We start from the raw sequence: 23,361 nt of genomic DNA on the forward strand, positions 1-23,361 counted from the left end.
TTTTGTGAGAGAACTAGTAGGCGGAATAAATTTCTATCGTCGCCATTTTCAAAACTTATCGGTTTTCTCAAGTCAGTCGACAACCCTATTCGTGTATGTATAAGTTCGTCTGACTATTTGACAAGCGATTTTTCACACGTTGCCCGACGATCTGAGAAAATTTTATTAAAGACAAATTTCCCCGGTTTTCGAGGCGTGCAAGTGATTTTTAAATATCTTAATACTGACCCAGTGAACTGATAAATTGAAAATGCCCGAAATAGGCAAGAAAATCAGCGAGTTGCGCGTGTGCGACTTGAAAGAAGAGTTGGAAAAACGCAAGCTGGAGACGGTGGGCCCGAAGGCGGCCCTCATCGACCGTCTAGAAAAGGTGAGTGCACTAGCACCCGGTCTCACGCTTCAGTTAATCCCTGTTCTCGATGAAAATCCGCTAAAGTTGGTAGCTTTTTCGCCCTTCTTATATCTGACACGTAACTTTTCAGGCTTTAAAAGAGGAGGGGCACGACCCGGCAACTCATCTAATTACTATTGGTGCTAAAGGCAAGAAGCCGCTTCCAATGCCCATCAAAGAGCCTTTGGAAGAAATTCAGATTAAGGAGGAGCCTCTCGACGAGGAAGAACAGACTGAGCAGGGGGATGACTACGAGAATGGCAGCGAGTTCGCCCATCACGCCGATGAAGATGGTCATGAGATCGACCAGGTGGGCGATGTTGACGATGTTTGTGTGATTCTCGATGATGACGATGAAGAAGACGAAGAGGAATTCGACGAAGAGAATCAGAATGGTGATGGACAGGGCGTGGGCGAGGGAGAGGGCGAGGCCCAGGATGAGGCCGAGAATAATGGCAACGATGGGATACAGGGAGAGGAGGAGAATACCGGTGATACCGTAAACATGGACAATGACGAGTCCATCAACCTAACAATTGGTGAGGACGAACAGAAACTGCTTCACGATGAGGTAATTTAGACCGCCCCGCATTTCATTAATTGATGCATTCTGATCCAATTTACCTAATTTGCAGGCACCCGACGACAAGTCTATTAAATCGGGTGAGTTTGACTGTACTACGATACTGTTAGAACATATAGATAGTTATGATTATTTCTATAATATTAATCTTAATATCACAATAATCGTTTTCAGCTAAGCTCGCTATCAAGTCGGACAAGTCCAGTTCCAAGGACGCAGACAAGAAGAGTGATAAGAAAAAGGATGAAAAATCATCTGACAAACGTGATGCCAGGTATTTAGTTACTTAAAATGCTTGAGATATATTCCTAACACCAATTCATTCACAACAGCGATTCAAAATCATCTGGAAAATCGTCAAACCCAAAGGATGACAAAGGTAATTTATGTTACAATTAAAGCATGGATAAGTTCGGTTTGTTCGAAAGGTTTTGCGTTAGGAGTGTTCGGTCTAAGCATGATCACGACTAAGATCGATGAACTTGAATATCTCGAAAGAAATCTATTAGGACCTGTGCTATATACCTAGCAAGAGAGTGTGAATTTGGTTGGGACATGGACTTGGACGTGGGACTTGCTTGCTGTCATCGAGGAAGCGTTGAGCGACTGGGCGTCGATGGACTCTGAAATGAAACCTTCGAAAGAAGTTTATTTCGCACTTGCTTCGGTGGAAAAGGTTTCGAAAACTTCTCATCCCACCTCTGGATTGCTGGAGCGATGGGTGAAAATGATTACTCATTTGCGAGAAAAAATGCGGACTGCAGGGACCATTGTTTCTTTTATGAAAATACGATGGCCCTTAATCAAACCAAAGTCTAGTTTAAGAATCAAAAATATAAACTACTAGAATAACTGGAAGAAACCAAGAACCTCCAACCTAGAACCTGAGCCTCTCAGGGTTTCTACTGGAATTCCCTCGCATCAACAATATGGAACTAGAGACGTGCCAGACTTCGAGGAACGAGTTCTTCAACCCGGGATGGAATATGATGATGTGCCCTCGATCTGAATCCCGGATGAACCCTTTCCTTATCTTCCTACTTCCTGGATCCCTCTACCCGAAATCAAGGACATCCGGCAGGAGGAACTCAATCAAATTCACACTCTCTTTGCCGCGTTAGGTGACGTTTTGTCGTTTGTCGGTAATTTCTTGCGATTTCGTTTCGTTCTAAACTCCAACATCAGCAGCAGCTACAGAATGTGTGCGTTCACAACATGCTTCCCTTAAAGATCGTATCATAAAACCAAAACAGTTAACCAGTTACAGCCACTCAATGCTCTGACCATAACTCTCTTCCAATATTATTATTTACATGGAACTTGCAGAAAAATCATCGACAGCAGCAGCAGTTGGTGCCTCATCGAGCGCCACCGGCAGCAAGTCCGGATCCGGTTCGGGTTCGGGCTCAGGATCGAATGAAGGCACTGGTGGCGGGGCCACCTCCTCCACCACAAGCAACAGCAATAAGCAGTCGACGCTGTCACGCAATCTGTGGGTCTCCGGCTTGTCCACTTTGACGCGGGCCAGCGATCTGAAGACGATCTTCTCCAAGTTCGGCAAGGTGATCGGCGCCAAGGTGGTCACCAACACTCGCACTCCGGGTACCCGGTGCTACGGATACGTGACCATGTCCTCCTCTGGTGATGCCTCGCGCTGCATCGATAACTTGCATCGTACCGAGCTGCACGGACGTATCATTTCAGTGGAGCGCACCAAGAACGAGATTGGCGGAAGCTCCACCACCAAGGATGGCAAGGGCAAGGCTCAAGGGGACTCCACCAGCAAGAAGAAGGATGAGAAGTCCAGCAGCAACAAGGGCGCCAGCTCTAACTCTGGCGGCGAAGACAAGAAGGGCGGCGATGGAAGCAGCGGTGCAGGCGTCGGCGGCGACGACAAGTCCAATAGTGGCGACTCCAAGCGTGACGGCAAGGAGGGCGGCAGCAGCCGGGATCGCAGCAAGCGGGACAAGTCTGCCGTCAGTCAGGACAGGCAGCGCCACGATCGCGAGCGGTCTGGCCACAATCGTGTCAACGGGCGTAATCCCCGTGACGTGGATCGCGAGATCCAGCAGCGGCAGCGGGTGCGCGAGCGCCGCCAACGCGAGATGCTCTCCTACCAGAAGATCCGGGAGGAACGCGAGCGCCAGCGTCTGAGGGAGAGGGAACGCGAGCTGCGCGAGGAGGAGCGCAGGCGGCGGGAGGCTCGCGATCGCCAGCGCCTTGAGGAGGAGCGTCTGGCCGAAGAGCGCCGTAAGCTGGCCATCGAGCGGGAGCGGCTCGAACGCGAGAAGGCCGAGCTGCTGCGCATGGAGCGGGAGCGCCAGAAGCTGGAACGCGAGAAAATCGAACTGGAGCGCCTTGAACTCAAGCGGCAACAGATGAAGTATGCTAACAAAAACAAAACAATGAAAACCGTTTGGCGGTCAAACACCACTGATATATACCTATTCTCTATATATATATATACATTTATTTTGTAATTTTCGATAAGCATTTGTCCGTGTAATTAGTGTGTTAAGTTGCAGCCTCCACGTTGTTTCTTCAACCAAAACTGCTTCAAAACGGAACGTTGATAGGCAAATGCATCCTAGTATAGTCTCGCTGTGAGGCCCCTACTACCCTCTTAGTGTGCCTGTTCCCACTTCCAGTTCAAACTAACCGAATCCCCTTTCTCTTCCATCTCTCTTCCTTTCGCTCTTGTCGAATCACCCGAACAGGATTATGGAGTCCCGCGATGATACTGGCAAGCGCGGCGTAACCAAACGCTCCGATGACCGCTACGGAGACGTATCTGACCGCAAGCGTACAGCTATTTTTGAAGCTCCACCGCCACCAAGATTTGATGCCAATCTAGTCAGCTCTCGCAGGTGGGTTTCTAGCTGAACCAATCCTGAACCATTCATGAATGAGATTTCTTTTATTCCAGCACCTACGATAAGAAGCACGATGACTACGGCTCATCGTCATCCTCCAAGCGCGGTTTGGATGACTATTCCAGCTCAAACAAGCGCCTGGACTACGGCAACAAGCGTAACGACTACGGAAGTTCCTCCGGCTCTAAGCGCGGAGCTGTGGACGATTACTCCAACGTGCCCAACAAGCGTTCCAGTGGCAACGATTACAGCGGTTCCAGCTCTAAGCATGACTACTCCTCGTCCAGCAAGCGCGACGACTACAAACGGGAGGTTGAGGTTCGTCATATTCCACTGGGTGGCACAGCCGGTGGCTCCAGCAGCTCTTACATACACAAGAACAACTCGGGTGGCGGAGCCGGATCCTATGTCCACAAGAACAACACCAGCGGCGGAGGCAGTGGTGGGCGTTACAACGAATCCGACCGCGGCAACTCCAACTACCGACGCGACGACTCCCACAGCCTGTAAGTGCAAGATTCTATCCATGAAACAAGCTACACTCATTTCCTTATCCTTATTTTCATTTTTCATTTATAATCTAACACCAGTTCACGCTTTTATTTTATAAAACTAAAAAAAACTAATAAAATTATCCTAAATTTAATTAATTTGTGTTCTGTTTGGATCTATCATCGATCAGATTTTAATTGTAAGTCTTTTGAAATGAATTGTAATACCATCTTTGTCCATCAATTTTAGGGGAAACAAGCGCTATGAGAATTCCAGCAGCGGCGGCGGGGGTGGCTACAGCAGCAACGCCAACAACGTCAACATTTGGGCACCTTCCTCCGGCGGCGGCAGCGGCAGCTCCCACCTGGGCAGCAGCGGCGGCGGTGGTGGCGGAAACGCAATGAAGTCCTACGGCAACAACGGCATATCCTCGAACATGCATAGCAACAATTCGTGGCAGAAGTCCACCGCCGTCGACGACAATAGCTGGCGTCAGGTGCAGGCCCAAGGTCGTTTCGATCGCGGCTACAACGATCGCTCTAGCGGCTACCAAGGCAACAGTGGAACCGGTGGCGCCGGTGGTATGTACGGCGGTAGCCGGCCTGCGCAAGACCGCTATGGTGGTCAGGTTTCCCGCTACTAGGATCGTGCATTTCACCCCCAGCTCCAGCCAACAAGAACTAACGCATCTTAACATAACAATTATATACCCCGAAGCACCACACCCAACCCTACTGATACTGATACTGATAGACCTTTCCCAAAAAGCGCGTTTAGACGCTACTTTCTATTTTAGATCGTTTTAGTTGTAGCTTAAGATTCTACAATTACATTTTGAATCCAATAAATGTATTACTAATAATACAACATACATATATGACAAGAAGTAACCAAAATCTCATTTATTGAAGCTATGCTTGGGGGCACTCTCCCTCGTAGGAGGCGATAAGAGGTGTGGTGGTGTCCACCAGAACGAGGACACTGTGGGCCAAGGGATAAACATCATGGACCTGAACGTAGTAACCACGGTCGCACTGCTCCTTGGATGAGTACAAACTACGAGAGATTTATTTTGAAAGAAGAGTCTGGGAGGAGTACATCACTTACGCCAGTATATCCACAGGTTCCAGTATCAGCTCCGACTTGTAAACGGAGGCCAGGAAGTTGGTGAACGCCGCCGTATTGTTACCCAGCTCCAGTTCGGTACTGTGGGTGAAGATCTCCTGCCCCAAAGCACTGTTGGTGGAACCAATCCCAGGCAAACCATTGCGAGTGCCCCACACGGTGATGATATTGTCCTCCGAGGCAACAATGGTGCACTGATCGTTGCAGTTTGCTTTCTAAATAATAATTACTAACTATTTTAGTTACTGTTACTAATTTAGAGACTATTCACATTACAGACCACAATATAGCGGGCTTTGATGGAGTCCACCATGGTGGGATTGTCCACCGCATTGCAGTGCCTTATCCCGCGCTGCCCTTCCGCATTTCGGCCCATGGTGTAGACATATCCGCCCTCCACCAGGAACACTGAATGGGTGGACGAGAAGCAGGCTTCGATGACCTTGTGTGGCAATTGCACCTTTTTCTATAAGGAAGAGGATTCTTAATCATTAACTCTACGGGTTTTGGGAAACTAGAACCCACAAAGGCTGTTATCTTTCCTGCTCTTTGGAAACCCAACTTGTTATAGTCATTGCAGCCACAAACGTGAATCTCTCCGTTGGTGAATAATACGGCGGATGTGTCCGGCCCACAAAATATTTTGGATGGCTTGGTCTTCACGTGGGAGAGTAGGATCTTTTGTGGGAATTTTCTTCCGGAAGGAATTATAGATTCAAATCATCCTACATCCAATTACGGAATTATAAAGATATACTTACTGTTGCTGCTGGTAGTTTCCTAGTCCCAGAGCTCCGTACAAGCTTGTGCCCCACACATACACAGCTCCTTCGCGACTAAGCGCCAGGACATGATGCAACCCGGCAGCTACTTGCTCCACCCGCACATCCGCCAGACGTTCCACTAGCTTGGGGTTGTGGTAGTTGCGTTGCTCATCGTGGCCCAAGGCCAGATTGGCGTTGCTGCCGCAGCTGAGTAAGCTGCCCGCCTGGGTGACCAGGATGGTGAAGCCATCACCCGCACAGGCTCCAATAATGTGGTAGTTGCGAACGCTCTCCATGCGACTGGGGTAGTGCTTCCAAGCCTCCAGAGCGGTGAGCCCCAGCTGACCGTGGGTACCTTCTCCCCAGGCATAGGCCGATCCGTCCTCGTTGACCACCACGAAATGAGAGTCGGACATGGCCACATCCACGATGACAGCTTTAGGAGGCAGCTGGATGGGTGCCATGCTAAAGCTGGTTCCAAAGGCTTTCAGTTGGTAGAGGACGGATCTGAGGAGGGCATAGGGATTAGGGTTTTCTACATCACTTCCAAGGATCGTTTACCGTTTTTCAAGGATCTCATGAGGCGCGGCAGTGTCTGCGCTCATCAGCTGCTTCGTTTCGGTCTGGGCTGTGGGCAGTTCCAGCTCCAAGGACACACTGCTGTGGACGGCGCCGGGTGCAGTAGCCGCCAGGAGATTTCCACTAGCGCCACTAACGTCTTCCTCGTAGGAATATCTAAAAAAAGGATTCCTTAAAAGTCCTTTCTGGTTAGGATATCTTCCTTCATTCACTCACCCCTTGTTCTTTCCCAAACTTCGGAATATCAATGGAATCCAATAGACCAACACCTCCGAGGCTGTGGGTCTCCGAGCAGCTTCTACTTGGAGCAGATTGGACATGAGACTGCGTAGTCCGGAAGTGTAACCCGAAGGCACGGGTGTGTAGTTTCCCGCCATTATTTTGGTGACCAGCTCGGAGAGATTGGATGCGGCGAATGTTTTCTTCAGACAGCACATTTCACCCAGGATGCAACCCAGAGCCCATATATCGCTCTTGTTGTCGTACTCCTTTCCCTCGCACTAAAATTTAAAGAGGAAAGGGGTCTTAAAGCTAATCCAAGGGAGTTTCTGTTCCAAAAAAGTTACCATCTCCGGGCTGAAGTAGTAGGGAGTACCTAGCACAGTCTGGGCATGGATTTTCGTATTCATTATCTTGGAAATTCCAAAGTCCCCAATCTTCACGATGCCACGTCGGTTCAAGAATACATTCGCTGTTTTAAGATCTCTGATAAAAATTGTGAAATATTTAAAACTAAATCCAAACCTTAAAAAAAATAGATATGTTACCGATGTAGGATATTCTCGGAGTGCATATAATTAATGGCACTGGAAATCTGTTCAAAAACCGCGATGATGTACCTCTCCGGAAAGTGCACCTTGCCCTGACGCTCGGCTATGATGTGGGCCAGAGTGCCTCCATCCGCGTACTCCATTTCAATGAGCAGAGTATTGTCCTTGATGAAGCTTCCCAGATAACTCACTATATTTGGATGATGCAGCTTTGAGAACACATCCACCTCATTCATGGCCAGATCCCTGCCAGGAGGAGTGAGTTCACTGAGATTTATCTGCTTAAAGACTATCTGGTGGCCGTCGGATTTGCGACGGTAGAGGATGGCTATTCCAAAGGATCCCTGTCCCACCACTCGCACTTTTTCATAGTTGGCCAACTCGGGCCCCACCACAGCCAGGGCCTCCTCCCTGGGGACTTCCAGTTGCAGGAGGTGCTCCTGCTTGCCGGACGATGGCCCGTGAGCCTTGTTGCTGGACATGGCCTCCGCCAGAGAGGTGCTGGCCGCTCCAGTGGTACCGTCAGTGATTGTGAAAACCGTGGGCAACACCCGAGTGCAGGTGGTGGAGGGCTTTCTCGGCGGGACCTGGCCCAACGGCAGCTGCAGCGAGGAGGTAGTCAGTGTGGTGGCGTCGGTTATGCGACCGTTGAAAATGGGCAGGGAGCTCGCCTTGGCGCGGAACTTCTTCATTTCCTTCCTTCCAGCGCACAGACACAACTTGCAACTACGCCGTTCCAAATCGAACCGTGTCCTGTCTATTGTATAATTGTCCTTTGCCATGTCTGAGTCGAAGTTGTGGTCAGAACTGGTTGCTAGGCGCCAGTGGTTGGGAGTGGGGGGAACCTGTCTGAGCCAATGTTATCAATGGATTTGCTAATTGGACAGCCCCAGTGGCAGGATAATACCATAAGCAGTTAGAGCAGAGGACAATCAATAGCAATTTAAGGGTTTATGGAGATAGAAAATCAAGGATATAAGCAGAATACTATAAGCTGTAGGAATAAAAGCCTAATTAGGTCAAATTTTAAATTTACAAACTCAATTTATTTAATTAAAATAACGCAATTTTTACAGATTTACAAGCAAATCAAAATTTTCCAAGATAGAGATAGGAAGCAGATGAGTGAGTCTCCTATACTTCTAGACATTATTTCTGAATATTATCGAAAGTGTATATAATTATTGTTGAATAAGCCCCGGAGTAAGCTCCAACTCTAGTACCATCATACACCAGCCTTGTATCCATAAAATCGTGGTTCAATTTCTTACGAGTATAAATGTATTTAGCATAAGATTATAATTATTGGAATCGAGACAATATGCATGTATAATCGACCTTTATGTATTTGCAGGAATATGCTAAAATATTTATGCTATGTTCTCTTGGACTATGTGTACCTTAAAATGCACATTCTGAACGCTTCCCATCGAGTGCAATGCCGCGGGCCCCTCCACTGCTGGTTGGCATTTAAAACGTGATCTAAGCACGAACTTGGCTCAATGGCTTTGGACAACTGGTTCAGGTCTGCTGTTTATTTTGCGGTTTCGGTTTGCGGTTGCGATCACATCGTAATCCATCGATGAGTATTTAGCAGGTGCAGCGATTCTCGCCGGAAAGACTCCCAAGACTAAAGGTGCCGAGGCCGTTCGAGCCGGGCGATTTCTTGTCTTTGCTCTCGTCGTTGTCAAAGTTATCACCCTGGAGAGTACATAGGTATTAGATAGAGGTTTCTTTTAAAGACCATTATAACTCACCCGCCTCTCCCTTTGTTCGCGGATTTTGCGGGCCAGGGAAAGAAACGCATCCTCAATATTGATGTTTGACTTGCAAGAGACCTCGAAGAAGGGCATGTCAAAGTTTTCGGCAATCTGGAACAGGTCCAACCGAGTTAATTAGAATTCTTAACGATGTGTCAACTCACCTTCTCGCCCCGCTCCTTGTCCACCATGCGCTGGGTGGACGAGCATTCGCATTTGTTGCCCGCCAACACCTTGACCACGTCCGGAGATGCGTTCTCTTGGATGTTGCGCAACCAGTAGGACAGGTTATTGTAGCTCTCTAGGTTGGTCACGTCGTACATGAGCAGGATGCCCATCGCACCGCGATAATACGCCGTAGTCAGTGTCCGGAATCTCTCCTGGCCGGCCGTGTCCCAGATTTGTAGTTTTATGGGCACCCCATCGAGGTTAATCAGTTTTTGCTTGAAATCTATGCCTGTGCGGAGATAAAATGGGATGAAGATAGTGTCGGACATGAATATATGTATCGGTGGAAATACATAGATACAGTTTTTGGCAGAAAAATAGCATTTATAATTTTAAATTTTGTAAAATATTTAAGCTCTTGAAAATTAGCTTTACGAGGATAGGTTCTTATAAACAGATTTTCAAAAATATATTATAGTTTTTACTTTTATTATTTAAATAAAATATTCAACATTATAATTATAAACCCTATTTATTTTAATTTTAATTTTAAAAGAATCAATTAAATCTTTCTTAAAATACTACTATTATGACTGCTGTTGTTTTTGGACCACTTACCTATGGTGGAGATGTATGTGTCGTAGTACTTCTCATCGCAGTATCTGTGGACGATGCAGGTCTTGCCCACATTGGAGTCGCCCAGCACCAGTACCTTATAGGTGGCCACAAAGTCCAGTGCCATGTTGCCTAGTGGATTTCGTGGATTTTAAACAGTAATATAATAATTGGCGGAGGTTTTCGTTTACAGATGGGCTGTTATTGTTCGGGTGGTGCGGGCGATAGTGTGGTGGCGGTGGTGGTGGGTTGGCTTTCGGTTTGATTCCGAGGGGTTGCAGCGGGTAGCTGCTCTTGTTTATGTATCCGCTGGATCTGCTTGTTTGTTGTTGCTCGCAGCTGTTCCGCCTAGAACTGCAACGGCGTCACACCGATTCGATGTAAATTTTCACGACTATGATGAGCACACCGAGCACGAAAACAATCCAATTGCTAATTGAGAAGACGAGCTTTCTGCTTATTTCATACGATTTAACCTTTATTTGATATAATATATGAGTGGTGTTAGATGTGCATAGTGTGTGCCACTTCTTCAGAGGAGTCGAATTACGCCGTTCGCGAGAATCAACCACGACGCACTGACTGCGCTGCCACCAGTCCATGGATGGTGGACTCAATCAATCAATAGACCTGCGCCGGCGCAGCACCAAAAGTCAACCGAAAACCTATCGGAATCGGAATTCAAATTGAGGGCGACCGTGGTCTCGGCGCTGCTTATCAATAATAATATTAATAGTAATAGTATAAGTCATAGGTGTACACAATAGATATGGAGTTACATGTTCAAAAATAAAGTAGACATTGCTTAATTTACGGGGTGACCGACCATCAGAGAATTTCTTAGCTCAGGCCCCTTACATCACAAAGACCTTTTCGATCTTGGGGTTAGAGAACTTGGTGTTGGTCACCGGACAGGTCACGGTGCCGTCGTCTTTGGTGATGTCCGGCAAAGCCATCTGACCGAAAATCTGACCGTTGGGCAGCATCATCGGCTGGTTGTGCTCGTTGAGGGGCAAGCCCGTCACGCGGCAGATGAGCCTGCTCTGGACACAGTGCGAATATGGCAGCTTGAGGGCGATACGGTTGAGATCCTCCTGGCACACAGGGCAGTTAAGGTTGCGGCAGGTCTGGGTGTAGCAGTGGGGTGTCTTCAGGGCCGAGAGTCCGGCTTGTACGGCTGCCGAGAAGACTGAGGTGGTCGATAGTTGGAAGAGGCGGTAGTTCTCATGGCGGAAGTCCAGCACCAGCTTTTGCCAGCGTTGGGGGTCCATGTACTTGCGGTAGTGTTCCACCTCGGAGTCGGCTGGGTACGCCAGGAGAGCCATGACATGGCAGATCTCGTTAAGCTGAGTCTTCTCGTAGGCGGGGAAGTAGCGTCGCGAGTGCTTCACCGCCTCAAAACGTTGATTCTGACGCACCAGCTCAATGAACTCCTGCACCCGCAGGCTGAACTCAATGGTTGAGTTGATTTTACGCAGCTTTGACTTGTTGTCGATGCACCACAGGACACATTTAGTGGTGCTGTGATTGGCCAAATCATCCTCCACTTCGCGAGAAGTCTGGAAGATGTCCAGGTTGGTAAGGTGACGCACATCCGATCTGGCAGCCAGCTCCTCGGCCGTTTCATAGTAGCCCATGCGCAGCAAGTGTTCGATGACCAAGCGATCTAAGCGAATGCGCTTCCACTGGTCCACCGACCCCTGCCAGAGGTCCCCAGTCACACTGTTCGGGGGCGTTATGCCCTTGAGGTGCTCTAGCTTGCGTTTGCAAATCTGTGTCACGCTCAACTCGTCAGCAATGCTCTCCTCGGCCTTGCGCTTCAGTACCTGCAGCTTCTGGGCCACGTTACCCATCAGCTTGGTCACATCCGCCAGAATGGGACCCTCCGCCTCCAGAGCCTTTTCCACTTGCCTTGAGACATTTGTTACTTGATCCACCTCTCGGTCGATGATCTTCTGTGCAGAACGGAAGCGCTTGTTCAACATCTCGTATGGCACCTTGAGGGTGGCGTGCTCCAACGCCTTAATTTCCGACATTTTTGATTTCCAAGAGCGATCTAAATTGGTTTTATCCTAACGTTTGAGACGCAATTGCGTTTGCTTTGCTTTGTTTTGCTTTTGTGGTCGAGAGAGTTGCCATTCACCTAGTGGATAGAGATGCCATTTCAAGTACTTTTCCGCTGGTACTTCTATTTATATTATCATAATTTATAGCGCACTTAATTAGTTTCTGAGAAATCATCTATAAAATGGAATTTCTTTAATTTTAATTAAAGCGCCAATTATATAAATTTTTGGCTTAACTCTACACAAGAGAAAATTAAATTTCAGCTGGTTTGGCTTGATTTCCATTAACCAAGTTGGCAGTTCTTCTTAGGATACTGATAACTGTTAACTTTCTATAACAGCTGATGGGCTATACCAGCTGTTACGAAAATACAACTTTAAAAACAAAACAGAAGAGACCTGTTTAAAACACTTTTTGGAGATGTTTTAAAGAAAATCTATGGTTACCATAAAAATAAAACATATTCCAATGATTATTATTAACATTTTAGCATCCATTGAAGGAAGACAGGATAAAAAGCACCTACCAATCATTAAAAAGAAGTAGTAACAAGTAGAAAATAAATACAATAAACTTGACTGCGGTGCAGCTATATACATAATTAAGAACTTTAAAAAATAAAATCCAGTGTGAAAAAATTGTTTAGGGTTTCCATCGGGCAAATTCTTATAAGAATAAAGTTTACTCAGGAAACTATCGATAACAGAGTAAAGTCTGGCAACAGCTTGAAATTGCATCGTGTGGCAACGCTTTTGGCTCAACTGGCAACTCTGGCAGGTCTGGCTCCCTCTTTTCTGCTTACCACGTTTCCGTGCGAGTCGTCAAAATGAACGCCAGCCTGCCAATTTCAAAGAAACGCAAGGTAATTTGGGGAAAAATGCCCTGGGAAATGGCTAAAATGAGCCACCGCATCCGCCGGTTATTACATGTTCGAAGTTATGTGAAACAAACGCCGGGAAAATGAAAAATTAGCTGCCTATCGGGACTAACCTCAAACTACAGGGCGTCGAAAGTCGTATGGAGCAGCGTGGAGCTATTTGGGCAACAAGCAAATAATAACAAACCCGGTATATGTTCTCCGGATAGGTGGTAATAATGGTTTCCGTTTCGATTTCAGTTCGTCTCCGACGGAATCTTCAAGGCCGAGCTGAACGAGTTCCTGACCCGCGAGCTCGCTGAGGATGGCTACTCCGGCGTGGAGGTGCGTGTGACTCCTTCCCGCACCGAGATCATCATCATGGCCACCAAGACCCAGCAAGTCCTGGGCGAGAAGGGTCGTCGCATTCGCGAGCTGACTGCCATGGTCCAGAAGCGTTTCAACTTCGAGACCGGCCGCATTGAGCTGTACGCCGAGAAGGTCGCTACCCGTGGCCTGTGCGCCATCGCCCAGGCTGAGTCGCTGCGTTACAAGCTCACCGGAGGATTGGCCGTCCGTCGTGCCTGCTACGGTGTGCTGCGTTTCATCATGGAGTCTGGTGCCAAGGGCTGCGAGGTCGTCGTGTCCGGCAAGCTGCGTGGTCAGCGTGCCAAGTCGATGAAGTTCGTCGATGGCCTGATGATCCACTCCGGTGATCCGTGCAACGACTACGTCGAGACCGCCACCCGTCACGTCCTGCTGCGCCAGGGTGTGCTCGGTATCAAGGTCAAGATCATGTTGCCCTACGATCCCAAGAACAAGATTGGCCCCAAGAAGCCGCTGCCCGACAACGTGTCCGTGGTGGAGCCCAAGGAGGAGAAGATCTACGAGACACCCGAGACGGAGTACAAGATCCCGCCACCCAGCAAGCCCCTGGACGATCTGTCCGAGGCGAAAGTTTTGTAAACCTAGTTTTACTGTTCATCCAATGAGCGACTAGTGCAGAGTTGCCCTCAAATACAAACAAAATGAAATAGAAACAAAACCCAATCCATATAATTCAATAAACACAACCAATAAGTAACATATCCAGAGAAGCGCCTTTGTGCAGTGCAGTGTAGAGCGCGAGGGTTAATCCCAAAGTTGTGATTGTTCCGAGAGTCCACAAACCCGTTTTGCCGCCTTACTTTGTGTTACTTTATTTTGGCTTTAGTTTCATTTCTTGTGAAGCGGAAATCAGCGATTAAAACGGCTCACATTTTGTTAAATTCTTTTTTTTTCAAGAAAAAGAGCCTGTTGATTTATGAGGCTGTCCTTTGGTTACATGAGTGTCCGGTTTTCTGATAACCCGGCTCGCTTATGGACCTCTTATTTATCACGTTGATATGTTTATTTTCGAGCTGGGACAGTGACACTGCTCCGGGCAATTGCAGCCTAAAGATCAACAATCGTTCAATTTATCAACATTTGCAAGATTTCAAGCGAAGCCGAAGAGAAAGAGGTTTCTCGACGTGGTTGGGGCATCGTGCCTGAAATCGCAGCTGCAGTACACGATCCTCGCCCGATGACAAATGGCCGCATGCAACACTCACCCAGGTGGAGGTGGAAGGTGGTGGTGGTGGTGTTTGGAGAAAATAGAGGAGGAGCTGGCGCGGCATCACGCATCAAGTTGCGATTTGCGCCATAAATCTAAATTAGCCGACTCTGAGCGGTTCCTGGTGGTTGCTCTAATGCACCGCCGACCAGGCTCTGTGACTTGGTCCACTTGCCCAATCAATTAGGTGGCACATAAAAGCAGACGTAGCAAATTTTAGGCCATCGGCGACTGTGAGAAATTTTTTGCTCAGCCGTACCAGCAATTGTTCTTGCTATTGGTATTGCTGCAGTGCATTTTCAACGCTGGCATAAATCATAAAGAACCTTTTAAACACGACTTTGAACGTATGATTTCAACACAATTTGTAAATAAATTAGATCGTGATTATGGCAACATCAATATCGCCAGCAACATCAGCCTGGCAGCGTCAGGCATCTGGTGATCCCTGCCTGCAACATTGGCAGCACCAGCAACATTATTAACCGGCCAATGTCTGGCATGTGTGCTGGTATTAGCTCTCCTGTCGTACTAACTATATATTATAATGGCCTACACAACAAAACCAGCAATAACAACGGATCCAAAACCAAAACAAAAACTCAACAATTGCCGTCAACAAGTCTGCAATGTCGGCAGCAACGCGTTGTTAGTTGCTGTTGCTGTTGCACCATGATGTTGCTGTTGTATGCCACATGCATATTGTCTGTCTGACTGTCTGTCTGGCTGCGCAGGTTCTTGCCTGTCAGCTGCCAGGCTGAGTTCTGACAGAGCCTGGAAACCCCATCACCAGCTTGGAGGTATGCTAGGTACTCTCACTCTACAAGGTTATATATGGTATAATTTTTAATGGATAGTTAAATCTCTTGGACATAGCAAAGGAGGTCCTCGATTTTTACTACCGTAATTCCAATTGAAATCATATATTATTTGTCAGACGGACAACAAAACCAATGGACCCCCAATGGGTGGCAAGTTAACAATAACAATGCCTCGTAAATGTAATAGTTGCAACTATTTTTGTAAGGTTGTTCGAGTCTGACTATATTTGCTTTGATTTACCAACATTATTATGAAGTTTTGTGTCATGATTTTGCCATCATTATTTAGCATTAAGAAACGATGGCGCGTAATGTGTTTTTCATGTGAACTGCCAGGCCAGACGACATTTATCATCATCAGATGGTGCTCTCCAAGTTGGTGGTTGCAGCCGTTGGATCCGGAGGAGCAACGGATCAGTGGTAATAGCCACGTTTGCCAGCCTCCTGCACGATCGTCTGGAGAGAGGCGAAGGCTTCGCTGGCCGTGGGCTCGATCTCCCGGGCCGACAAGATGAACAGATCCTCGCTTTCCGCCGGACCACGCAGCTCGTACGAGTAGGTAATTGGAATCTTCAGATGACCATGGGCCCAGTCCTTGGATCCACCACTAGAGGGATAAATGGTCTCGTAGATGCTGCCGCTCTTGTAGATCCGTCCACTGACATCCTTGATTCGCTGAGCCGCCAACTGTCCCATCTCTTTCAGATCCTGGTAGTTCTCCACGCGCTCCGGCGTATGTCCATAGGGAAACATGATCATCTGAGAATAGCTGTGCAGGGATATAAACGTTTTTATCCTATCGCCTTGAGCGTGCTGCTCCAGGTACTGGACTATCCGCTGGGTTTCCACTTCGCTGCCTGCTGAAGGTCCGGAATAATCGTAGCGACAGGGATCCCCGCTAGCTCCGGTCACGTTCCAGTGGAAGGGGAAATTCCGGTTCAGATCTACTCCCCGGCAGATGCCAAAGAGGGCTCGATTTTTGCGCCACATGCGATCTCCCACGAAAGTGTAGCGGTATCCATCGGGGTTAACAGTGGGGAATATCAACCAGTTCTGGGAGCGGGCCAGTTCCTGGATTTCTGAATCCTTCGAGTTCAAAAGTTGATATATAATATATGTGGCTGTCGCCGGAGCAATCCATTCCCGGGCATGTATTCCGCTCTCCACAAAAACACTAGGGATATTCTCGCGACCGAAGGCAAGCCTCACTCCTTTGATGGGCAATCCCTGAGTGCTGGGGCCCAGATCTACAAGAGTAACCACCGAGGGATGCTGTTCTGCCAAGTGCTCCAGCCACTTGTATATGCTCTCCAGAGGATGATACCTTTTCCAGTCGAACTGATCAGCGGGAGTGTTTTCAGGAGCCACTTCTAGATAGTTGGCATCGATCAGGGCCTGGAAGTTGTAGTTCAGGACGCGGTGGGTCACGTTGTAGCTGTGTACGAGGTCGTCGAAGTCCGCCACTTTAGAGCCCGTTACCATAATGGTTAGCTTTTGGCCCGGAACTCGGGCGTGACCCATGAACGAACAGGAGTCGCTGGCCAACTCCAAAGCTTGAAAGAGACGCACATGTTCCTCGCTGGCTAGCTGCACTTGGTAGATCCGGGTGTGATCGTAGCGCGCCTGGGCCACACTCGTAGCGGGATTGACCTCCTCACCTACAGCACACTGATCTGCCTTGGTGCAAAAGCTGGCTGCCGCAGATTCGAGAACCATACCGCTCGCCAGGAGGAGGAGCAGCAGCAGCTGATGCGGAATCCATCCAGATAACATCATCTCTCGCCGACAGTTCAACCAATTTTAATTTCTTTCCATGCTTCTGTGCTTGAAAAACAAATCTGACCCACACAATCACATTCAAAGCAACGGAGATAACGATTATGAAAATATGATTATCGAACACCGGATTACCTGGAATAATATTTCGAATATAGCATACGTAATTATATGAATTTTGTAATAAAGTGTAATAGGGTGTGAAATCATTTAAAAAGGCCAAATCTTTGCAAAAATCCGATGTATTTCTTAGCGGAATACCTTTAACGATTTGTGAATCGATTCTCCATTATTCTGTATCAAAATCCAGGAAAGAAATATTTTTTAGATTTTTTGTCTATTTTTCTGAGCTGACACCTTCGAAAATGGGGGAAATGCTCGAGAGGTCAATATGGCCCACACCGAAAACCATATCTTTGCCAATAGTCATCTGATTCTTGAGCGGAGTACCTTAAACGATTAATGAATCGATTCTCCATCAATTTTCATCAAAATCCAGGAAGAAAATATTTTTTAGATTTTTTGTCTATTTTTCTGGGTGGGCCCCTTCAAAAATGGGGGAAATGCTTGAGAGGTCAATATGGCCCACACCGAAAGCCATATCTTTGCCAATAGTCATCTGATTCTTGAGCGGAGTACCTTAAACGATTTGTGAATCGATTCTCCATCAATCTGCATCAAAATCCAGGAAGAAAATATTTTTTAGATTTTTTGTCTATTTTTCTGGGTTGAGACCTTCAAAAATGGGGGAAATGCTTGAGAGGTCAATATGGTCCACCCCGAAAGCCATATCTTTGCCAATAGTTATCTGATTCTTGAGCGGAATACCTTGAACGATTTGTGAATCGATTCTCCACCAATCTGCATCAATATCCAGGAACGAAATATTTTTAAGATTTTTTTGTATTTTTTGAGAGGTGAATATGGCCCACGCCGAAAGCCATATATTTGATAATAGTCATCTGATTCTTGATCGGAGTACCTTGTGGATAGATTTTTATGAAATTTGCAGTAAAAAACACAGTTTTTGTTTATTTTAGGGTGTACATCTTATTCTAAATTGTTCATTTATACATATATTATATATTCCATGAAATAAGAGACAGTTTAATGAATTCCCCTTTTCAAATTGTGCAACGACAATTAAAGAAAATATTTGTGGCAAAGCCTTGGATCACATTACCATTTACGCTCCATTAGCAACTCCAAATATTCGAGCATGTTGGGACTTAATTGGTTCCTGTGATGGCAAAACTGCAACCAACGACAAGTGCAAGCGAAGACGCACTTGTTACCACCGATGGCACCACAAGCCAAATTTGGCTTGGCTTTGCCCCGCGTTTCCCCATGAGCCAGAACAAGCTCGTTAAACGTTTTTCTATTGCAATCGCGCTATAAATTCTACCAAAAATGTAACTAATGAAGTGTTATGAAAGGTGCTCATAAATCGTTGATTCCCATTGCCTGCCGGGCAAGAAAAATATAGTAATATTTAGAATGAAATACTTACAGAAATGCTAGGAAGTTTAGAGATAAGTAATGTAATTTATAGAAGCTTATTTGAATCAGTGTCTAGTTCCCTGTTATTGCAATAGCGTTGTGTTATGCAACTGGCATTGCTACCAGCATCGCCATCCATCCATCCATTCGTTCATATACGAAAATTCATTTCTCTTAATTGACTTAACGTGACTTGGACTTGAGAAAAACCAATTACAAAGCCACATTAATATCTGGCAACAATTTGCTGCCTTTTGAGCAACACAATTTTGAGCCAAGCATGCAACCAAAATTTTAATTAAGAAAATATTGTGGGGGGCTAGGATGCAGATGGGGGTGCAGGTTGTGGCGGCGTGGGCGGCTTATGCACAAAAATAATCTTATCAAACATTTTGGCAATTAATTCGACAGAGTGACAGTGCAGGGGGATGGGGGACTAGGCAGACTTTGGTCGCAAAATCAGGAGCTGCAAATCGGCGAGTTGTCCATAAAAGCATTTTAATTTCTTAATTTACCACAACCTATAAATCATGGCCTTAGGTGTTTTGGCCATATAATGTAAGCCACCTTGCAATGGCATTCGCATTCGCGTTCAAATTCGGATTCGCACCATTTTCCAGCATTTCGCATTCGCTATGGAAATGCTGTCTATCACCGACTACTAAAGGCCGCAGCTGGGGTGTTGTAAAAATACCAAAAATACCGGACGGCCGTGTTGGTCACGTCTTGGACGGCCTGTCCGGATCGGCGGCTTCATTAGGTGAGGCTTGTACATATTAATTAAAATGTGTATCCCGCAGATACACATACTTATCGTGAACATACGAGTATGTAGGAGCCTTAGATGGCTGGACACTAAATCATCTCCCCGGGGCTGTAACTATTTGCACTCCATTCGGATATGGAAATCGTTGCAACAGGCCAGGTTTTGCTCCGACTTGGCTATGTTTGCGTTAATTGGCCCCGCTTTCTTGGGGCGGCTAGATACCCGAAAGAATGAAATCAATTCAAATTGAACAATTACAGAAAAATCTGGTTCGCTTCAGCAGTGCTTAATCAAATAAATCAAGGAAATGTCAGAAATTTGCCATGACTTGTCGCGGGCCTGGGCTTTGGCCGCCAAATTAATGCAATTTTGTGTAAATTACTCATTAAAAACGAAATAAATTTCAGTTGGAAGGCATAAATCACGCCTTATAGAGCCGGTACAAGCCACACGAACGGAAAACCGACAAAAACTAAACAAAAGTCTCGATTACCTGGGCTGGTCTGGGTTGTAAGCGAAATTTCATTTTGCCAGGGAATCAAAAAAGGTGGGGATCGGGGGACCAGCGGATCGGGGTCCGCCAATTAGATATTTTATTGCTAATGTCCGACCAACTCAAGTATCCAGCTTGGCTGTCCAATGTGTTCGGAGCCTGTCTACATCAATTAAAAGCACATTTGACAATGATATTTATACTTGTTGGGCTCGGTCTTCGGACTGATTCGGCTTTGGATTGGATTTTTGGCCCCAAAAACGTTAGCCAAGTTCGGTAATTATGGATCAATCGCCTCGGTGGGCAAGTGGAAGTGTGTTCTGCCAAAATGTGTTGCACCGACTGGAATGATTGGGCAAACATTGGCCACAATAGCAACATTGTTGCACACCCAGTCAGCAAATTATCAACGGGCCCAAAACAAATGTAAAATTGTTTGAATTTGTAACAAACACACACCATGGCCATATTTGTTTGCGGCCGAAACTAATGACGTGGCTCGCGGGTCGTTGAGTTTTAATTGTGAAATGTCGTGCAATAAATTGCAAGATGGCCAAAAAATAAGTAAAGAGAAAAAAAACACTGGGACCCAGTATTCCTGACTGCAGTGCAATTCAATTACAGCTCAATTTCATGGCAGCAGCAGTGGCCACTGAGAGCCATGGCCATTTAGAGAGCCCGGCGACAATTTGTTTATGGAACCGCCGCGGACTTTAAATGGTCCGGAGCATAAATCACTCGCTCTCGGCTCCGATCAACCCCAATTGTCGATGGCTAGTACAGATCGCCTGTAATTGGGAAGGCGGAGTTCACTGCTTCGCTGGGCCACAATACATCACATCACCCACCAGTAACTGCAACTTGCAACTGCAACTTGCTCCTCTTTGGCAGCTGGTTGGTAGCAATTTTACATACCAAAGCAATTTGCATGGCTCTCCGATCCACTTGCAATTAGACTGGCGTGTTGCCCTCAGGACGGCTGCAGCACAGCAGCAACATGCCGCAGAGTTGCTAACTGTTGCCACTTAATTTCTTAATTTCCCATTGCGTGTCGGGTCTAGTACTAATGACATCATTTGCCGCAAGTTGCACATAGCTGGGAAATGCCACAGAATCCATAACAGAAATCTAGATGCTCTATAAGGATCGTTGCTGCAAGAACTACTTATGGATTTTTGGAATTTTTCATATTGTCCTGCATTGTGCTGCAACAAGTGGCATATTGCATGCGAACAAAGCGTTTGCAACACACTCACGACCAACTTGCAACTCGGCCAAAGCGCAGCTCATAAATGTGGCCAAAAGCAAGGCAGCAAGGCAAACGCAAAACGACTTCCTGCTCCTCGAAAATGTCATGGCGGGCCAACAACAAACAACATCACATGTGTTTGTTGCTGTTGATGCTGCTGCTGCAACACCATATTTCATACACGCAGGCGCCTCTTCAAAATATCTTCTCCGGCTGTTGCTGCTGCTGAGGCTAGTGCCTCATCTTTAGCGGCCTCTTCAGTCAATAAAAATATCTGGCAAAAATGTTGCCTACGAAAATCTTAAGGCAACAGCAAATGCAACAACCACCGCATGCCAACATGATTTTTCTTGCTTTTTCATTATTGTATTGCGACATTTTTGTGTGGTTGCTGCTCTGTGAAATCAAAGCACAGCAGCAACATGCAGCACACGAAAAGAAATTAAATCATATATCGAATTCAAGATGCTAAGAATATTTGTTTAAGAAAGAACAATAAAGAAGGCTTCTTGATCAAACTAATAAAATTTTATTTTGGAGATTGTTTTTATTAAAAAAATTAAATTCTTTCTGTGCAGCTGTAGTTGCAGTAACAGCAGAATCATCAGCGACATTGCAACTACATGAAGGCGATGCAGCAGCGAAAAATGTGCGCGCGATAAATTTATGTTGGCAACATCAAATCGACGTAAATTACGCGACGCCTGGTTACCAGGCTGCCAGTTATCCAGGCGGCGCTTTGGCTGTTAAATTCTTGGCTGAAACAACCGGCAATCGTGGCTGAAGACTGGGGCAGATGTTGCCGCTTGCTGCAAAGACGTAGTGACTCTAGCAACACATTAATTCACGCGTACTTAACACGACCACGCGGGACCTGTTGCCATTCAGGTTGTTGCTGCTGCTGCTGCTGTTGCTGCTGCAGCAGTTGTTGGTTGTCATCCCATCTGTAATACAAACGCATGCCTTGATTGGGGGGGAGAGAGGGAAAAGAAGCTGCCGGCAAATTGCTGTTTGTAATTGATTTAAATACGTTGACGTTGCGTGGCAAATAATTCAGGCCTGCTATGCGACCGAGTTGATTATACGGCCCGGGCATATGTAGCTTCTTAATTGTTGCCACAGCCCCCAGAACTTTCAAAAATTGCTCTTTCTCTCTATCCGTCTTTGTGTCTTTTGATTCCAAGTTAAAGCTCAGCCTGCTTGCCAGCCAATTGACTTTATCACTATCCGTGGCCAGTGTGAAAGCAAACAACAGCGGAACAACAGTCGCCAATTATCGTTTTGATTAATGCTAGCTGCCAAAATGAATTTTCATAAGCGCTTTTCACCATTTCTTCCCATCAATTATCATAAATACAAACAAATTTGCAATAAACTGCACAGCACGCAGTGTTAAAGGCAATTTCCCAGCCGGGTTAAAGGCAAAAGCTATTCAGGCGCACCATTCAGGCACACCATTCAGGCAACAACAGCATCAACACTGGCAACAACTTCAATTACAATCACGTCAACATCATTTTCAACGCAACGAGATATATTTCTATTAGCCGAATTAATGTCAGCATAATTAATCACATCCAATAATGCCCAGTGACTAGCCAAGCAGCACAACACCAATAGCAGCAACATCTCCAGGGTCAGCGGTTCGTGTTGCACCTTTTCTTCTTCCTCCTGTAAGCCATCCCGAGAGACCTTCACACTTTTGTTTATTGGCCACAATGCGTAGGTTGCAGCCAGGGGCATTTTATACGGCTTGGACCTGTGAGCTGATGGAGTGACTGCCTGGAGACTGTGGTGTTAATGTAATTTGATTGTTGGCCCAGTGTTTACTTTTCTGTTTTCTTTTTGTCCAGATAACGCTGGCGGATGTAAAACGGTAATAGGACCGTAGCTGTGCAAATTGCTCGTATAAATTCCACACAGAGTTTACAGTTTTCCCGGCCAAGTTTAATCCTTCAATCTTATAATTTGTCTCCAGCTGGTTTTAAGGCGTTTTCATGCCAGATGCTGGATCAAAGTTTTTGTTAAGTTCTTGATTTATTTGGCATAATTTTTTTATTGGCAGTTTCAACACGTTGATGGCTATCAATTTGCACAAATTAAAAATTAATTGCAAATT

At 46.4% G+C, this 23,361-nt stretch overlaps 6 protein-coding genes across 10 annotated transcripts; 2 read left to right on the top strand and 4 right to left on the bottom strand.

Moving 5' to 3' along the window:
- Nucleotides 1-81: 81 nt before the first annotated feature.
- Nucleotides 82-5,225, top strand: Saf-B (Scaffold attachment factor B). Of its 2 annotated transcripts, XM_017236638.3 has the most exons (9): nt 82-370; nt 483-962; nt 1,027-1,054; nt 1,149-1,248; nt 1,307-1,353; nt 2,301-3,357; nt 3,692-3,841; nt 3,901-4,353; nt 4,589-5,225. In XM_017236638.3, the coding sequence occupies exons 1-9, from the start codon at nt 251-253 to the stop codon at nt 4,980-4,982; spliced, it is 2,829 nt and encodes a 942-aa protein (XP_017092127.2). In that variant the 5' UTR covers nt 82-250; the 3' UTR covers nt 4,983-5,225. The 2 variants fall into 2 exon arrangements, 1 of the variants encoding a protein (XP_017092127.2); XR_011443099.1 differs by lacking the exons at nt 2,301-3,357; nt 4,589-5,225 and having other exon boundaries at nt 3,901-4,039.
- Nucleotides 5,226-5,228: 3 nt separating this feature from the next.
- Nucleotides 5,229-8,317, bottom strand: niki (nimA-like kinase). The gene is made up of 9 exons (XM_017236640.3): nt 7,575-8,317; nt 7,374-7,512; nt 7,024-7,307; nt 6,790-6,963; nt 6,226-6,735; nt 5,990-6,158; nt 5,745-5,930; nt 5,447-5,679; nt 5,229-5,395 (listed from the first exon to the last, which is right to left on the bottom strand). Exons 1-9 carry the CDS (start codon nt 8,267-8,269, stop codon nt 5,251-5,253), a joined length of 2,535 nt encoding a protein of 844 aa, XP_017092129.2. The 5' UTR covers nt 8,270-8,317; the 3' UTR covers nt 5,229-5,250.
- A 518-nt stretch (nt 8,318-8,835) lies between these two features.
- On the bottom strand, nt 8,836-10,689 carry RabX4 (RAS oncogene family member RabX4). Of its 4 annotated transcripts, XM_043212142.1 has the most exons (6): nt 10,597-10,689; nt 10,312-10,514; nt 10,124-10,252; nt 9,502-9,794; nt 9,335-9,448; nt 8,836-9,278 (listed from the first exon to the last, which is right to left on the bottom strand). In XM_043212142.1, the coding sequence occupies exons 3-6, from the start codon at nt 10,245-10,247 to the stop codon at nt 9,168-9,170; spliced, it is 642 nt and encodes a 213-aa protein (XP_043068077.1). In that variant the 5' UTR covers nt 10,248-10,252; nt 10,312-10,514; nt 10,597-10,689; the 3' UTR covers nt 8,836-9,167. The 4 variants fall into 4 exon arrangements, with proteins under 4 accessions (XP_043068077.1, XP_017092218.1, XP_043068076.1 ...); XM_017236729.3 differs by lacking the exon at nt 10,312-10,514; XM_043212141.1 differs by having other exon boundaries at nt 10,124-10,514.
- Nucleotides 10,571-12,259, bottom strand: Kaz (E3 ubiquitin-protein transferase Katazuke). The gene has a single exon (XM_017236727.3). It carries the CDS (start codon nt 12,154-12,156, stop codon nt 10,975-10,977), a length of 1,182 nt encoding a protein of 393 aa, XP_017092216.1. The 5' UTR covers nt 12,157-12,259; the 3' UTR covers nt 10,571-10,974.
- A 630-nt stretch (nt 12,260-12,889) lies between these two features.
- Nucleotides 12,890-14,131, top strand: RpS3 (ribosomal protein S3). The gene is made up of 2 exons (XM_017236068.3): nt 12,890-13,049; nt 13,305-14,131. Exons 1-2 carry the CDS (start codon nt 13,014-13,016, stop codon nt 14,007-14,009), a joined length of 741 nt encoding a protein of 246 aa, XP_017091557.1. The 5' UTR covers nt 12,890-13,013; the 3' UTR covers nt 14,010-14,131.
- Nucleotides 14,132-15,654: 1,523 nt separating this feature from the next.
- Nucleotides 15,655-17,314, bottom strand: LOC108121809 (zinc carboxypeptidase). Its single transcript, XM_017236104.3, has one exon. The coding sequence runs from the start codon at nt 17,232-17,234 to the stop codon at nt 15,873-15,875; it is 1,362 nt and encodes a 453-aa protein (XP_017091593.2). The 5' UTR covers nt 17,235-17,314; the 3' UTR covers nt 15,655-15,872.
- Nucleotides 17,315-23,361: the final 6,047 nt, after the last annotated feature.

This window comes from Drosophila bipectinata, chromosome 3R, assembly GCF_030179905.1.
Source record: "Drosophila bipectinata strain 14024-0381.07 chromosome 3R, DbipHiC1v2, whole genome shotgun sequence".
Lineage (NCBI taxonomy): Eukaryota > Metazoa > Arthropoda > Insecta > Diptera > Drosophilidae > Drosophila > Drosophila bipectinata.